Consider the following 17,737-nt stretch of genomic DNA (forward strand, 5'->3'; position numbering starts at 1 on the left):
TGTGAATGAAGAGCTCTTTGCGGGGCCAACCCACTGGAAAAGATCAAAGAAGGATCTATTCTAACACTTTAAGTACAAATAGGTCAGGAAGAAAATACCTTGTACTGTACTGCCTGATAGGAAGAGATTCCAGGGATTTACTTTATAGATTGTCTTATACCAAACAAAACTGTGAAATCCACTGTTACATGAGGATTGCAAAAAATTTCAAAGGATCAATGGTTTCTTCAGAATCAATGTAACTTTGCAATTCACAATACACTTACAGAGCAACTATTAAAAACCGTGAACATGCTGGATACCTCAGGAATATAAATATTAATAAGATTTATTCAATTTCAGAGGCTTACAAACTAGTACAAGAGATAATCTCTACTTTGGGGGTTTGGAATTGCTAATTAAATTGTTTGAATCTTCCTTAATCCTCGCTTATTTTTCATCTCTTTATCAGTTTTTGGTAGGAATGCATCAAAATTTCACATTTTGACTATGGATCACTCAATGTCACTTTACAATTCCCTTAAAATATTTTGGTACTATACTGCTAGGTGCATATGCAGTCAGAAGCATTATGTTATCTTGGTGGGGCTATTCCTTTTTTTCATTATGTAGTTTACCAAAATATCCCTATTGATGTGTTTTTGCCCTAAATTCTACTGTTTTGACTCCTTGTGCAACAGGCCCATCTCCCCACCTCACCACCATGCTTTGTCTCCCTTGGCCAGGTAAAGCTGAAGACTCTAGGCCCATGGGAAAGGAGAAGGCAGAATGGCTGTCTGACAGCTTCTGGAGTGGAAAAAGAAAGTAAGGATCTTTTGTAAAGGGAAAGTTCTTTTTTTGTTTGTTTTTAACGTTTATTTATTTTTGACAGAGAGAGTCAGAGAGCGAGTAGGGGAGGCACAGACACAGAGAAAGGAGGCACAGAATCAAAGCAGGCTCCAGTTTCTGAGCTGTCAGCACAGAGCCGAATGTGGGGCTCAAACTCACGAACTGCCAGATCATGACCTGGCACTTAACCAACTGAGCCACACAGATGCTCCTGTGAAGGGAAAGTTCTTAATTCTAATGTAGCCTAATTAACATTTTGTTTTCTACTATGGATCCTGCTTTCAGTATCATGTATAAGAACTCTTCATTTAGCTCTTGGTTCCAAAGGTTTTCTGTTCTTTCTTCTAAAAGTTTAAAGTTTTACATTTCATTCTCAACTCATTTTTGAATCAATTTTTTACAAGGTATATGAGGTTTAGGTTGAATTTTTTTGGTGTATGGATGTCCCATTGCTCCAGCATAATTTGCTGTAAAGGCTAACCTTCATCCATTTCATTTGTATGTGCTTTTAATATGAAGACTAGTTTGTATCGGCCTCCAGTTCTAGGAAATACTCTGGCATTCTCTCTTCAGATATTGTTTCTTGAGATTCCTTCCATTCTCTGCCTCACAAGTGGGAGGCTCTCCATCTTTGCTCCACGTCTCTTAACTTACTCGTCTTCCATTCTCTGTGTCTCCTTATCTCTGTGTGTTAGTGTTACGTCCTAGGTTGAATTTACTGGTAGTATCTTTCATCTCAGTCCCTCTTAACTGTGTCCAGTCTAGAGTTTATCCCATATACTCTTTTGTTGTTACTTTAAAAACCACATTTTATACTTCCAGTACCTTTAATCGGTTCTCTTCTAACTGGTTAATTCTCATCTGCTTAGTTTTGTTTCACCATTTCCTAGGAATTTACCATGGATGTTATTCCTTCATCTCTTTGATGATTTTAAACATATTTATTTGAAGTTAATTTGCAGATTGCTTTACTATATTCTGTTGGGAGTGAATTCATCTCCTAATTATTGTCTTAGTAGTTATACTCGTTTGAGAATTTTAATTTGCTAGCTCCTCTTGAATAGGAACAGTTTCTCTCTTTCTCTCTCTCCCTCCTTCTCCCTGCCTCCCTGTTTTTACAGTTATTGCCACCGTCTTCCATCCCCGTCCAAGCAGAGGCCTCCACCATACAACCAGGTCTTATACCAGCAGCTCAGGGTTCCCTATCCCTTGCAAACACCACCAGGGAGATCATAAACCCAGTCATGTCATGGCCAGGTCCCAGCAGCACTGCTCTCTCTATTCCCCTACCACCCCAGAAACACACTTTAAACAAGTCACAGACTCAGTCAGCTTTGTTCAGTTTCTTTTCATAAGTGGGACAGTCCCATCCCAGCTCCCAGGTTCTAGCAGTGAGACTTCCTCTGATCCCTATCCAGGCACAAAGTTCCTCTGGTCTCCATACCCTCAAGCAGTGTTTCCTACTCTTTTCTGACATCACGGCATACTTTGCAAATAACAGTATGAGTATGGTACATGGGTAGATGGATGAGACTCTTCCCTACCCAGAAATGCCAGCTGGGGCTCCAACCACCCCAGGCCCTGCCTAGCTACCCCAAAGCCTGAAAATAATCACAACATGTTTTTTGGGAAGTACCACCCTAAAAGAATCAACTCCCTGCACATGCTGCCTATTTCCATACCTGGTTCCATTTTTAGCCTACCAGGATGTTTATCTTGTTATTCAACTACAGGTACGTCAGTAACATACTTCACTTCTCATTGCTATGTATTTGGAACAGAATTCAGAATTTAAAGCCTGAATGTGAAGGATCATCATAACAGAAGTCCATGCGTTTCCCTCTGTTTTAGAACACCCTCCTCTCAACCCCTCTGCATCACTTTCCCTACTCCTTCAAGTTTCAGCTTAGATGTATAATCAAGGTAGCTCTTCATGACTCCATTCTCATTCTCAAATATGGGATCAGACATTCTCACAGAAGCTGATTTTACATGTACTGTACTGTATTCCTCTTGCTTATCTACCTTAGATAGTAAGCTCTCTAATGGCATGAACTGCCTTTTTCGTTTCTGGATGTCAAGATCTAGCACTGTGCCTGCAGTAAGTAGGAATGCAACACAGTCACAGTGGGTATAATGTAATAGTGAAGAGCCAGGGCTCTGAAGCCAGGGATCCCTAGGGCTTAATGCCAGTTCTACCACTTACTGTGTGATTTAGGAAAGTGACTTAGCCTCTCTAAGTTTTAGTTTCCTCATCTGTAACATGTATGTCACAATTAAATCCTGACTCTTGTTCCTTACTAGTTGTGTGACCCTAGGCAATCCTTTGTGTCTCTTGGTCTCAGTGCCTGCACTAAGCAATCTCTTCATTAACTCAGACAACATGTGTGAAGTCACCAGCACTTCGACTCCTTTCTGTACTTTTTTGTTTACACTTCATGCTGAAAAAAGGGTAACACTATAGCTCAGCCTTGGTCAAGCCTTTTTTTGAGCCTAGGTGGTCGAAAAGGCTTTCTATTGCCACAGGAGCAGTAAACATTATATTCACAGTGTATTCAGGCAAAGTGGAGGCAATGTCAATGAGAACTTGAAAAAATAATTCTAAGTGCAAATGTAATGTATTTCAAGAAGAAAAAGCAACCAAGCAACTGACCACAGACTGGACCATTCTAAGAGAAGAGAAAGTCTCCATGAGAATCCATTTCCAAAATGAAGGCATCCACTACATTTTGCTGTATTGTAAATCCTACTGCTGAAGAGAGCACAGCAAACAGAAGAGGATGGCTGTCAGATAAGATATTCAAGTATGGGGGAACCGATGCAGCAAAGCACCTTACATGATATGCAGGTAGAAATTCTACTTTGAAGCATTACATTTTTCATATAATTGTTTAATCATGAATAGAGCTTAGTGATTGAGAGAAAAACTGTACCACTGACTAACAACAAGGAAAACTATAATTCAGACCTAAAGGAAATAATGCAAAAACCTTAGCATCAAACAGAACGGGAGTCAAATCTGGACTCTGCCATGTCCCAATGGCGTGAACTTAAGCAAATATCAATTCTCTGATTCAGAGTTTCCTCCTCTGCAGAATAAGGATCACACTGCTCACCTCACAGAGAGCCAGGAGAATTAAATGAGAAATCAGGCGTGCAGAGGTTTAGCATTACTGCCCAAATCATGGTAGGGGTTCAACAAATATTAGTTCCCTCCTACTGCCTCCCATGCAACTTTTATCAGCAAGCATCATAAAAGGGTTTGGAAACTGCTAAAATATATTGTCTCATGTCTGGATTCACAAACTTATTAGCCTATTCTGTACGCGGATTCTCTGAGATAAGCCTGGGATACCCAGGCCCAAGATCTGGTGAGCAACCTGACCTGGATCCGTGTGGATGTCTGGCTCCCAGGCCAATGCCTAGAAAGACTGACCGGGCCCAGAATGCAGCATGGGTGGCCCGGAGACAGCCAGAAACTAGAGCAGCCAAAAAGAGGAAGGATTACTTGAGCTTCGGCTCCCGTCCTTCACTTGTGTACTGCCAGCAGATGAGCCCGATCAGGTCCTGCACCCTGGCGCTGGCCATTGTCACCACAGTCATTGGCAGAAGTCTGTCCTGGCTTGAGTGCAGGGGGAGGTAGACGTCGATCTTCTTGGTTGCTGTTGTGCCGACATGACCCTGTGGACAGAACACATGCATGAGAGTAACGCACACGGTCACGGTCGCATAGACCCTACTGGGCCGCAATGACTGCTCGCCAGGGCCTGTGTGCAGCACAGCCATTTCTCATCCTTTTGGCACAGACCTGCCTGAGAGCCTGAAATGGTTCCAGAGGGGAAACACTGTCTAGTTCTAAGGAGTTTTTTTCCCCCCTTTAATTTTCATTTTCTGATGGTCTAAGAGACCCAGCTCTGCCTGCAGTATGGTAAGTGACGACTAAAACCAAAATAAACAAATTAAGAGTGGTAAGCAGACCTGATGTTTGGTTGTCAGGAGATGTGCTTTGCTAGTTACTCACTGTGACCCTGGACAAGTCACCATTAGACCCTGACCTCAGCTGAAAACTGCCACATCACTCCTTGAGACTTTGGGATAAGCGGCATGGGCAGCTGCCATACTGCTCTGTGAAGAAGCCTTTAGGCCCGCAGCACGGGAACCAAGGGCTTGCCTTCTCAGAGATGGGTGGGGGTGAAGGGCCTAATTCCCTTATGCAGTACTCCTGTTTATTTCAGTCACCTGCACTGAGGTTCAAGGGTCCCTGGTCTTCCATTATTGTCCTAACTAGTACACCCACGCTACTCTGTATATCCTCAATCCCTCCAACACACTTACCCTTTCTCCCTCCTGAAACTTCCACTCTCCTGTGGAATTCCTACACTAACCAGCAAACTTCCATGAATGACTTCTTTAAAAAAAATACTCCCTTCACTTCTTTGTCTTAATTAAAACCTGCTGGTCATTAAGGACACTGCTTCCTCTGCTGTCCAGAAGACTGTTCCACATTTTTCTTTTTTAACCCCCAAATCCTCAAGGCCAGGAGGCTGAGTACATATTCTTATCCCTGCTACTCCCTAATTATTATTTCTTTCTGGCAAAAATCCCTATTCCTTGGAGACCCAAGACCTCCCGACTACACTATCCTCTCTCCACCCTTTTTTGTTTCTATTATCCACCAACCATCCAGAAATGCTCCTCCCTTGACCATCCAGAAATGCTCCTCCCTCGCCAAAGAGTCTGTGTCCCACCCCAACACCTATCATTATTCTTGGCAATTCCATCTAAAGGAGCAATCCATGTAATATCCAAGTGTCTTAATCCCTAGACTATGTCATCCCATGCCTTTTCATCCACTCCACCTTCAATCACTTATGGCCATGGGTACACCAAAGATCTGTACCAACTCCAAAATCTCAAATTAGAAGGTCTATTCACTGAATATACTTTAATATACTTTCATCTCACTTTAGTCCCCAAATTCTTCAACCTACAATCTACTGATCCACCACTATAAATGATGTCACCCTTATTTCCCCACACCACCCTCCAGATTACTTGATCAACCATTGTAAGCATTCCTTTGTAAATGCAGTTTTAACACTCTCTTCCTCCATGGGATTCAACTGGCAGAATGCCAACCTTGGTGAACCTAACTCTCTGCATTCCCCAGCTAAACACTGCTGGAGAAAAATCATGTAACTGCACAGACTGATTTGACCTTAAGCTCATTATGATAAACCTCAAACAGACATTCAACATTGTACAACAAGCCTATGACATCTCCTGATCCAACGTGCACCTAATGCCAAGACCACCACTGCATACTTTTCCTTCCCCCTTCCTACTTCTCATGAGCCTGCCTTGACCGCAGCACCTATGCCTTGCTCATGTACTGCCAACAGAGACAAATGTTATTCTTCATTAAGAAAATAAGAGCTTTCAGAAAGGAACTCTTATCGTCCCCTCAATAAATTGACAAACTTACCTGGATTTAACAACACGTACTCCCTACACTGGAGTGTCACTCATCTCATTAAAGGGCAATCTCTCTACTTATGCTCTGTGTCCCTTTGGCTCTCACTTTCACAAGGACTTTATCCTTCACTTACTTTTTCACCTTCTCCTACACGATCAGCCTCTCCCTTTCTTTGCTTCCATGACCTACACTCTTGGTTTTTTTCAGTCCTCTCTGGTCTCTGATTTTCAGTCTCCTTTGCAGATTCCTTCACCTCTAGAGTCTCTATTTGTTAGCATTCTCTGGCCTCTAGTTTGGGCTCTCTCGTGTCTGTCTTTCTGTATATTTCTTCCTTAAGTGTTCTCACAGTCCCAGAGCTATAAAACAATCTATATCCTCTTGACACTCAAACCTTATCTCCACCTCAAACTTCTCCCTAGAACCAAATTCATACATCAAACTGTCTATACCATAGGCAGAAAAGTATCACAGACAAGTTAAACTTAAGTTCAAATCTGAACTTCTCACTATCCCTCACTCCATCCTACTCCAAATAACAACACTCTCCCTCATTTCAGTAAATGCTACCACCACTAACACAGCTCCTTATATCAGTAATCTTGATTCTTCTTTCTTCCTCCTGCCTTCTACTCCCTTATATGTTCTAGTGGCTACTGCAAAATATATTTCAAAAGAGAAAAAAGTCTTCAGCAAATGGAGTAACTGGACAGCCACATACAAAAGAATGAATTTAGGGGCGCCTGGGTGGCTCAGTTGGTTGAGCATCTGACTCTTGATTTTAGTTCAGGTCATGATCCCAGGGTCATGGGACTGAGTCCCATGTCGGGCTCTGTGCTGTGCCTGGAGCCTGCTTAAGATTCTTTCTCCCTCTCCCTCTGCCCCTCTCTCCTGCTCGTGCTCTAAAATAAAAAACAAAAATATTTTTAAAAAAGAATTTAGACCTCTACCTCACACCATCTACAAATATTAACTCAAAATGGATCAAAGCTTTAAATTTAAGGCTAAAACTATAAAATTTTTAGAAGGAAACATAGGTGTAAATTCTTCATGTCCTTGGATTAGGTAATGATTTCTTTAATATGACACCAAAAGCAACAAATGAAATAAACAGGACTTTATAAAAATTAAAAACTTGCATGCCTCAAAGGACAATACTAAGAAAGCAAAAAGACAACCCACAGAATGGGAGAAAATATTTGCAAATCATATATCTGACAAAAATTTAGCATCCAGAATATATAAATAATTCTTACAACTAAGCAATAAAAAGACAAGCCATCCGATCTTTAAAATGGCAAAGAATTTAAATAGACATTTCTCCAAAGAAAATATGAAAATGGCCAATAAGCACATGAAAAACTGTTCAACTTCATTATTCATTACGGAAATGCAAATCAAAATCACAATGAGATACCACTTCACATTAGGATGGTTCTATATATATTTTTTTCATAGCAGGAATTAGAAAAGCTAGCAAGGATATGAACAAGTTGGAACCCTCATATATTGTTGGTGGAGCTGTAAAATGATGTAGCCATTGTGGAAAAATAGTTTGTCAGTTTCTCAAAACTTAAATGTAAAGTTACCATATGACTCAGCAATTCCATTCCTAAGTGTACTTAAAGAGAACTGATAACATGTTCACATAAAAACATACATAAATGTACATAGCAGCACTATTGATAACAGCCAAAGGATGGAAACGGGTGTCTAGGTGGCTTAGTCGGTTAAGCGTCCAACTCTTTTTTTTTTATTTTTATTTATTTTTAATTTTTTGATGGTTTTTTAAAATTTATTTTTGAAGGGGAGAGAGAGAGAGACAGAGCATGAGCAGGGGAGGAGCAGAGAGAGAGGGAGACACAGAATCTGAAGCAGGCTCCAGGCTCTGAGCTGTCAGCACAGAGCCCGATGCGGGGCTTGAGCTCACGAACCGCGAGATCATGACCTGAGCTAAAGTCGGACGCTTAACCGACTGAGCCACCCAGGCGCCCCAAGCGTCCAACTCTTGATTTCAGCTCAGGTCACAATGTCATAGTTCATGAGATTGAGCCCCAGATCAGGCACTGTGCTGATAACATGGAGCCTGCTTCAGATTCTCTCTCTCCCTCTCTCTCTGCCCCTCCTCTGCTCTCTCTCTCAAAATAAATAAACATTAAAAAAGATGGAGGGGCGCCTGGGTGGCTCAGTCAGTTAAGCGCCTGACTCTTGATCTCGGCTCAGGTCATGGTCTCGTGGTTTGTGGGTTCGAGCCCCACATTGGGCTCTACTCTGATGGTAAAGAGCCTGTTTGGGATTCTTTTTCTCCTCTCTGCCCCTGCTCTGCTTGTGCTCTCTCTCTCTCTCTCAAAATAAACAAATAATCTTAAAAAAAAAAATGGAAACAATGCAAATGTCCACCAACTGATGAATGGACAAACGAAATGTATACAATGAAATATTACTCAGCCATAAAATGGAATGAAGTATTGGCACATGCTACTACATGGATGAAGCTTGAAAACATTTTTCTAAGAGAAAGAAGCCAGGCATAAAAGGTCATCTATTGTATGAACTCACTTATATGGAATGTCCAGAACAGACAAATCTACGTAAATAAAAAGATTAGTGGTTGCCAGGACGTTGGGTGGGGGTGGGGGGATATGGGAAACTGACAAGTATGAAATTTCTTTTTGAGGTGATGGAAATGTTCCAGAATTAGTGGTGATAGCTGTATAACGTTGCAAATATACTGAAAACCACAAAATTATACACTTTAAAATCATTAAAATAGTAAGTTCTATGTAATGAGTTTTAATTCAATTTTAAAAATTGAAAAATATGTATTTCAAAAAATTCTCCATCTCCACTGCCACCAAAATACCATTAGGTTTCCCCTGGACTGTTCTAATGGATTCCTGACCTCATGTACTCTTGCCTACTTCGATTTGTTCTTGACATACAAGCTAGAGTTTTGGGGTTTTTTTTCAAACTCAAATTTGATATCACACTTCTGCTTAAATTCCTTCAATGAGTGGTTCCCATGATACTTCGGAAATAATCCAAATTTCCCGTAGTATCTAACAAAGCACTGCATGTTCTGACCCCTGCCTACCTCTCCAACATCATCTACTGTTGTTCTCCTGCCTGATTATCACAATTCAGCTACACTGGCCTTCAAGATGTGCTGCGTGCGCGTGTGTACCTGTTTCTCCCACTTTCAAGGCCACAGAAGTGCTATTCACTATAGTCACTATATCTAGAAGGCTCTTTCTCATGATCAATGATTCCTCAAAGTGTGGCTTTGGGCAGGTTACTTAATCTCTCTGTTCTTCCATTTCCTCCTATGTTAAAATGATGATAAGGATAGGACATACCTATCAGAGGACTCCTTTAAGGATTATTATTATTGTTATTAGAAGTCCCTTTCACAGTTCTTCTCACACATATCCTGTTCATTTCCTTCACAGCACTTAACAATTTGATATTACACATTTGCTTATGGGCACCTTCAGTGTATGCCTTCCTCACTAGCCTCTGACCTTCCTTCCATGACAGCAGTCACAATCACGTCTGCTTTGTTTACCGCTCTATACACAATGGCTAGCACCGTGCAGGTGCACAGACACCTCTCCAAAAAAAATCTGTTGAACTACAGAACGAATGCATGGATGATTCAAATGCCTACCAGGACAACATGGCAGTAACACAATAAATGTTAGTTTCCTCCATGCATCCATCTTGCCCCTCCTCTATGGGTCTGTTTCCTGGTAGTGGGTGGAGATGCAAGTACTTGAGCAATCAAGTATTTCCATCTTTAACACTACGACTCTAGGGTGAAAAAAATAAGAAAGATAGGAACCTTTATGTGAGGAAATACATAAAATCTGTTTTAAAACTTTTAGAGAAATTTCACTTCTAACCTAGAATCTACCATTAGATCCACTGATTTTTTTTTTTTTTTAGTCTTGTCTCTGTCATAAGGCAAATTTAAAAAAAGTAATTCTCTTACAATAATGTTCTTTCTCTCTGACTCTCTCTCTCTCTCTCACTCATACACGCATGCACGCACACACGCACGTGTGTTTTTCAGCTGGGAAATTATAATTCCAATGACTAGCTAAGTTGTCTCTAAAGAGCAAGTGTTTTGATCTTGTCAGGCAGTCAAAAGGTTAAAATTCAAACAATGGCATCTTTCTGGAGTGGGCTTATTGCCTTCTTCTTTCTCTCCTCAACCTCCTTTTCAAACCAACAGCCCAAACTGGTTTATTCCTTCTCCTCCTTCTGAAGAACTGGAGCTGAAGCGCCATAAGGAATCCTGGCATGAGAAATGTGAATGTGTTTCACAAACTGGAAAGTGCTTCAGAAATGCAGAGCAATGTGTCAGAAAGACCTAAGTTTTTAGATCAGACTCCTTTCTATTACTCAGACCTATTACACAGTTACATGAGGACAAAGATGGATGCTGTAAGGAGTCCTAATAATAATACTTATTATTATTCCAAGAGCTAGCATTTATTTAGAGCCAACTGTTAAATAAGCTCTGGTAAATGTTTGCCTAAATCATCTCAATTAATTCTGTCTAAGAGGTAGAATTCTATCATTACCCTAATATGACAGACGAGAAAACTAAGGCTCAGAAGTCATCTGCTCAAGCTCCCACAACCAAGGTGGATGAGCAGAACTCACACTCCTGTCTGACTCCAAAGCCCCCACTTTAAACACCAATGACTTCTCTCTCTAAAGTTCTCAATTTAATCACTCCCTACTCCCCAAGACTTGAATCGCACCCCCATAAGTCTGCCCGCCCCGCCCTTCTCACAAACACACGGAAAGTGGGGAAGTGCGGCCTGAAGATGTCTCCTACAAAAGCAGTGAATCTGAGGAGCGGCCCGAGGAGAAGTGTTAGGGGACTGAGGCTCCAGAGACCGTGGCTGCTGTCAGTCGACTGCAGGGCAGAGAGTGACATGGTGCTCCTATGAATCCCTTTATCGTCTTTATTTCACAGTGAAATAGCGAGTGTGGGGAAACTATGAGAATAAATATGGTAGATACTTATTAAATGAATGAAGCACTTTATCTTTTTAATCTTCTAATTCCATCTTGAGGCACTGATGACGGCAAAAAGTGCCTTGCACAAACCCTGAAAATATGTATTTTTTAATAAGGAGCCTCTTCTGAAAAAACTCAAGGTGGTGGCAGTTAGCTCTACCTAATAGTTCCCGTGTTGCAATATTTAGAGGGAATCATCTAAAACATAAAACAATCCATCAACATAATAGAAAGTAATTAACTTATAAAAAAAATAAGGTGACCAAAGGATTAAGAGTATTCATCACACATCAAGGCAAGCAATATTCCATAGACCTAACATCTAACTATTAAACAGCAACTAGCAATAAACAAAGATCGTATCATACAGTTTCACTGCAAGGCAATTTAACGTGTTCCACAATACAGAACTGGAAAAAGGGAGGCATAATTAGAGCACAAAGAAGGGGTCAACACAGAGATAAGGAAAACTGGGCTAGCACCATCCTCTCAGTCACTCATGCATGCAACCAACACCCATAGACACCATGCTGGGCTCTGAAGACAAAATCAAGAGAGACTCAATGCAGATAGACCCTCATCAAACTCACAGTCTGCTGAAGGGTCTACATTGTACTAGGTGATAAAAGCTTTAAGGAAGAGAAGTACAGGCTGTTGTGGGAGCTCAGGAGCAAACCGGACTAAAAGGGGTTGGCAAAGGCCTCTTAGATTTAAAAAAAAAAAAAAAAATGTGGGGGGGAATGCAAGCTGGTGCAGCCACTCTGGAAAACAGTATGGAGGTTCCTCAAAAAATTAAAAATAGAACTACCCTACGACCCAGCAATTGCACTACTAGGCATTTCTCCACGGGATACAGGTGTGCTGTTTTGAAGGGACACATGCACCCGCATGTTTATAGCAGCACTATCGACAATAGCCAAAGAATGGAAAGAGCCCATATGTCCATCGATAGATGAATGGATAAAGAAGATGTGGTACATATATACAATGGAGTATTACTCGGCAATCAAAAAGAATGAAATCTTGCCATTTGCAACTACATGGATGGGACTGGAGGGTATTATGCTAAGCGAAATTAGTCAGAGAAAGACAAGTATCATATGACTTCACCCATATGAGGACTTTAAGAGGTGAAACAGATGAACATAAGGGAAGGGAAACAAAAATAATATAAAAACAGGGAGGGGGACAAAACATAAGAGACTCTTAAATATGGAGAACTGGAGGGGTTGTGGGAGAGGGAATAGGCTACATGGGTAAGGGGCATTAAGGAATCTACTCCTGAAATCATTGTTGCACTATATGCTAACTAATTTGGACGTAAATTAAAAAAAAAAAAAAAATTAAAAGAAAGACACAAAAAAAGAATTGGACCCTCAACTGATTGAGACACCCAGGGGAAAACAAAAGTACCCTTCCATCCAACAGAACCATTAACCCAAGGAAAAGACACTCATTGTATTTAAATATCTACTATACCGATATACAAAAAAGTGAACAGGAATTCTCCAAGACATGGGATTATGAGTGATTTTAATTTTCTGCTTTATATTTTTCCACATTTTCTACGATGAGCACATACTATTTTTACAATCCAGAAACAAAATAGCAAATGTTGCAATTACAAACAAAAAAGGATATAGAAAAAAACCACCATACAGGGCTTAAGACTTTTAGGTAAGAGAGAGAGGACCAATTTTGAAAATGTAGCCTATGTCAAGTCATCTGGCAAAATTTATTAAGAACATACTATGTGCCAGGTCTGTGACAGGCTGTTGGGAAAAATAAGCTGAAAATATAACCCAGACACCTTCCTATGGCAGGCTAAGTAATTTTTATTAAAAAAAAAAAAAGAATAAAAAGTAATAAACCTACAATGAGCTGACAAATTTGGAGCTGAACAACACTCTCCAGAGAAGCCTCTAAATCAAGGAATGCCCCCAATTCATTTTTCAGAACAAAAGAAAAGTACTTCCTGTAGCAAAACGATTCTTCAACACAAATGTGATTCATGAAGACCAACCAGTCTCCAGAGTTCATGTCCCACAGCCTCTGTTATGACTTGATGCCTCTGCAAATGCAGTCACAATCTCAAGCTCGGTACGTCCAAGACCCATTTTCTTCATCACCTTGTCTCTCATTCCGTCTCAGTTTAGGCTTTCACCACCCACTCTTGTCACTCAGGCTAGAAACCTGAACTCCTCTTTCTGTCTCATCAGCATCCAAATGCCCCTGAAATGCCTCTCAAACCCTTCTCCCCCCCTATCCTCACCGGCATGGCCCTAGTTAAAACTTCATCATGACCCAGTAAGACCTCTGTATGCAGCAGTCTCCCAACCATCTCCCTGTCTCCAAAATCTCTTCTCTCTCCAAACTCAGTGTGATTTGACTCAAATCACTGACCTGGCCAGTCACCAACTCAGAAGCATACATATGATGGCTCTCCTTGGTGTCAGCATGCTGGCTCCTTAGCATGGTATTTAATACCTGTCACATTCTGGACCCAGTGTACCACTGCTAAAGCCTACTGAACAGTAGTTAAGAGCACAAAGACTTGGGGTGAGACAGATCCAGGTCTGAAGCCTAGCTCTGTCACTTCCTTAGTCCCAAGACCTTAGGAGTTCAGCACCTTTCAGAACCTCCAGTTCCTTACTTAGAAGAGCAAATAAGATATGTATAAAATGCCTGGCACACAGTAACTGACCAAGAAATGTACCCCTTCTTCCATCCTTCAATTTCTAATGTCTCCTCTTCCCAGAAGGTAGAAGTCCAAATTCCCTCTTCTCTGCTCCCTAGAAGTTTACCTTGCCTTAAGGTTTCACTCTTTTCTCTACCTACCTCCACCACCTCCCTCCCACCTTCTCATGTAACTATGAGTTATGCAAAGGGAAAAACTGTGCCTCACTCATTTTGCAGTCTCCTAGGGCCGAGAATGTAGTACAGGTATGGCATCAGCTTACTGAAGGGCTCCTGAGGCTATCTTTCAAAATGGACCCCCCAGACCTAAGACTTCTCTCCTGTCCTGGATAAACTGGCTACACCTCTTCTACTTCCCAGGCCCTGTTCTTCAGGAATTCTCTTCTCTGAAATATCCTCCACACCTAGTATCAGACCTGACATATAGTAGCTACTTATACCTATTAATGGGATGAACGATGAATATTCTTTTAACACATGATTTTAAATACCTGCATATTATAGCACACAGAGGTACTATCAACCGATTTCCCCCATTGTTAAATATGGACGTTGTTTCTGACATTTCACTACTATAAATAATATTCCCATGAACATTCTCATATAAATGTTTGTGCACATATTCCTAGGAGTAGATTACTAGGTCAAGGAGTATGAATGTTTTGTGTCTGTGATACATAATGCTCACTCTTTGAAAACCATCTTTATGACAGTCATGAAATAGCATTATGACTCACATATCATCCAATTAATAAGCAAAAGCTTAAAAACTTAAAATAACTTTAGTGTATAGAATGTGAATAGGTACAGACTCGAAATATATAGAATTTGAACATGATGACGAACTAAAACATTACATCTCTAACCAGGTTTTTCTTATCTGATCCTATTAACTGAAATAGCAAACTATTTGCTGCCTATCATAAAATTATACAGGCGATAGTTTCCAAAATAGGGAAAGAAGGAAGAATAGAATGGTATTCAGCTCAAAATAATCTGGAATTAAGAAATATCCACCTAAAGTGAGTCAAGCTGAATTAAGGCTTAAGGACAGAAGGTTCAGTTAGCAGCACCACTTCACATCAAGGTTTGTCAATAATAAATTGAATATCAGATGTCAAAACAGTTGCTAAGTGTTCAATTTCTCTATCAAGAGAAAGAAACAGAGAAAGGATAGACAGCTTGGCTTCTGCAATTAAAGAGACAAAAAGCAGGCAATGTTACTCCATTAGCCACAACTGCAGAAGCAGATCATTATATGCAGTTTTAACGCAGAAATAAATATATCAGTGTATGCAGACAATGTAATGATGCAAACTGATAAGAGGCTTATTTGTAGCCTTCCAAAGGTAACACTCTCTTAAATTAAGGAATGGCTACAGTCCCATGTCACTGGTATCTTCCTCCCCAACTTCCTCAGCAAAGACCAGAGGATGCTATATTCTACAAATTTATGGCCCAGTCTTTAAAAACATGGTATCCATACGTGGTACACACAGGCCTGAAATCATTATTCTGATGATGACTAAGGGACTTTATTTGTTCAGAGTAATGATTTTGAACAAAATCTGGCCTAAAATCTGGTTCAAGCCAGGTTTAACTGACTATGAGAAATAAAGAAGGTCTACATAGGGAGGAAAAAAACAACAATCCCAAACACCAGGCAGTAGCATTTTGCTCTCAATAAATGCTGGCTTTATGGGCTCAGAGAAAGAACTCACTTTTTCACATTCAAAACGGTAGCGATGAACTTATGAATAGATTTTGTATAAAATTCTACGACAAATCCATTCAGAGCTAGGGGCTTGGCTTTGTAGTGCTATCTTAACCCTCAATAAATCTGGAACATTTAAAGGCTATTAAATTAACATTTCCCTGATCTGGCACCTGTAGTCAAGTTAATTTGTCAAAAACATTTCTACAGTTTGTCACTGGACACTGTATTTTCTGACAAGTTAAGTTTAAAATAAAATTGACAAAATCTCATTAATTTCCTCTGAATCACCAACCTTGGTTCCATTAAGCTTTTATTATTAAGAACGTCAACTGTCACTCTTTCTTTAACAAGGTCAAGTTCTGATGTGGGTACTTCCAGGATCCTTATTATATTAATAGAAGCTAGTAAAGCAGTGCAGTGTGGTGGTTAAAAGCATTAAGTTGTGGAGTCAGAAAGACGTGGGTTCAATTCTCAGCAATGCCATCTACTGTGTGTCCTTGGACAATTTTATTTAACCTCTCTGAGTCACTATTTCCACACAGCAAGAGAAAGCTCCTCCAGGAGTTGTTGAAAGGATTCAACGATACCGTGCATATAAAAAGCACTTATCACTGTGCCTAGTCCATACTAACTGCTCAAGAAATGTTGGCTGTTTATTTTATTAGGTTTCCTTTTCCCCCCCTGCTTTTACATTCACAGACTTAAAAACAACAACAACAACAAACCAACTTTATTGCTACTCATAGACTTTTAAAGTGGCAAGGAATTTTAAGGGTCGTCCCCTCTAAGCCATTTTCACCAAATGGCTGTCCTACAACCTCTTCAGAACACCTTCACTGATGAGGTCCCTGCCACACCTTCAGAGACAGACCCTTTCCTTTGTTAGGCAAAGAGTTTTGGTGGCTGAAACTGTTTCCTTCTACTGAGATGCACTCTGCAGATTCCAGGCACTGATCTTACTTCTAGCCCTCAGGAAATTGTAACTAATCCACCTCCACGTCCACAGACATCCTTCACGTAACTGAGAGCCTCAAACAAAGTAAGTTTTGTTACTAAGTGCCATAGAATGAGCCAGACTACAACTATAATCCTTTCAAAGAGTATAACATAGCACAGAAAATAGTACTTCCATCAGGTTTTCTTAGATTAGTTATTTTCATAAATTTTCTTTCTACAGCATCTATAGTAAATGTAAATCTATAGTCTTGGACCCAAAAACAGGGAAGGGGGTTGTTGCTCTCAGGAAAGTTTTCCTCTATTAAAAATAAATCGTCCATATTTTGAGGCTCTGACAGTCTTCTTCCGCTTTTGAAAAAAACAAAATGCCTACAGCTAATGGTTTAAACAATCTAACTGTTATCAAGTGAAATTTGGGTAACAGCCTTGGATAATTTTGTTTCAAGATATCGACTTGTTCAAACACAGGTAAGAAATTTTACAAAATGGGGAGGGGGAAGGATGAAGAGGAGAAAACGAAAGCCTACCCATAAACTGTATCAGGAATAACAACCATCTTCTTTCTCAAAGTCTTAAATTCAGAAAGCAGCTCCTGATACTGTCAGTTTTTACTATCATGGGTTATATTTGTTATGTAAGTCTTTGCAGGGTCTATAGAACTGGTCTGGACCTTGAGCTGTGCAACCTTGGGCAAGCCCATAACCTCTCTGAAAGCCAATTTCCTTAGCCATAAAACAGAGATGAGACTACCCACCGCAAAAGAATGGTAGGGCATATAAAGTAAAAATAAAGCATGGTAAAACCACTCTGTGAACTGCAAACTGTTCTACTATGAGGATGTCAGTCATTCCTCATAATTGTTACCTAAGTTATTAATCAGACCAGGCAGATCTTTGGATAAATCGTCCCTTCAAACAAACATAAAGTTGAGAAGCAGAGGCAAGAGGCAAAGGTCTCTATCTCAGTAATTAAAAGAGAAAAGCCATTGCATCCTCTTCTCATCCAGCCTCAGGATGTTCCGGCACATACCAGAA

The 17,737-nt window shown here is 40.4% G+C and overlaps 1 protein-coding gene across 9 annotated transcripts in view; it reads right to left on the reverse strand.

Moving 5' to 3' along the window:
• Window positions 1-17,737, reverse strand: part of MAPKAP1 (MAPK associated protein 1) — a 257,275-nt gene that overhangs the window by 130,899 nt on the left and 108,639 nt on the right. For all 9 annotated transcript variants that reach the window (XM_078436493.2, XM_060608656.3, XM_060608659.3 and 6 more), the window contains one exon: window positions 4,337-4,509. In XM_078436493.2, coding sequence (XP_078292619.2) covers window positions 4,337-4,509 — 173 coding nt within the window. The remainder of the gene's footprint in view (window positions 1-4,336; window positions 4,510-17,737) is intronic.

This window comes from Panthera onca, chromosome D4 (assembly GCF_046562875.1).
Source record: "Panthera onca isolate mPanOnc1 chromosome D4, mPanOnc1 haplotype 2, whole genome shotgun sequence".
Classification (NCBI taxonomy): Eukaryota; Metazoa; Chordata; class Mammalia; order Carnivora; family Felidae; genus Panthera; species Panthera onca.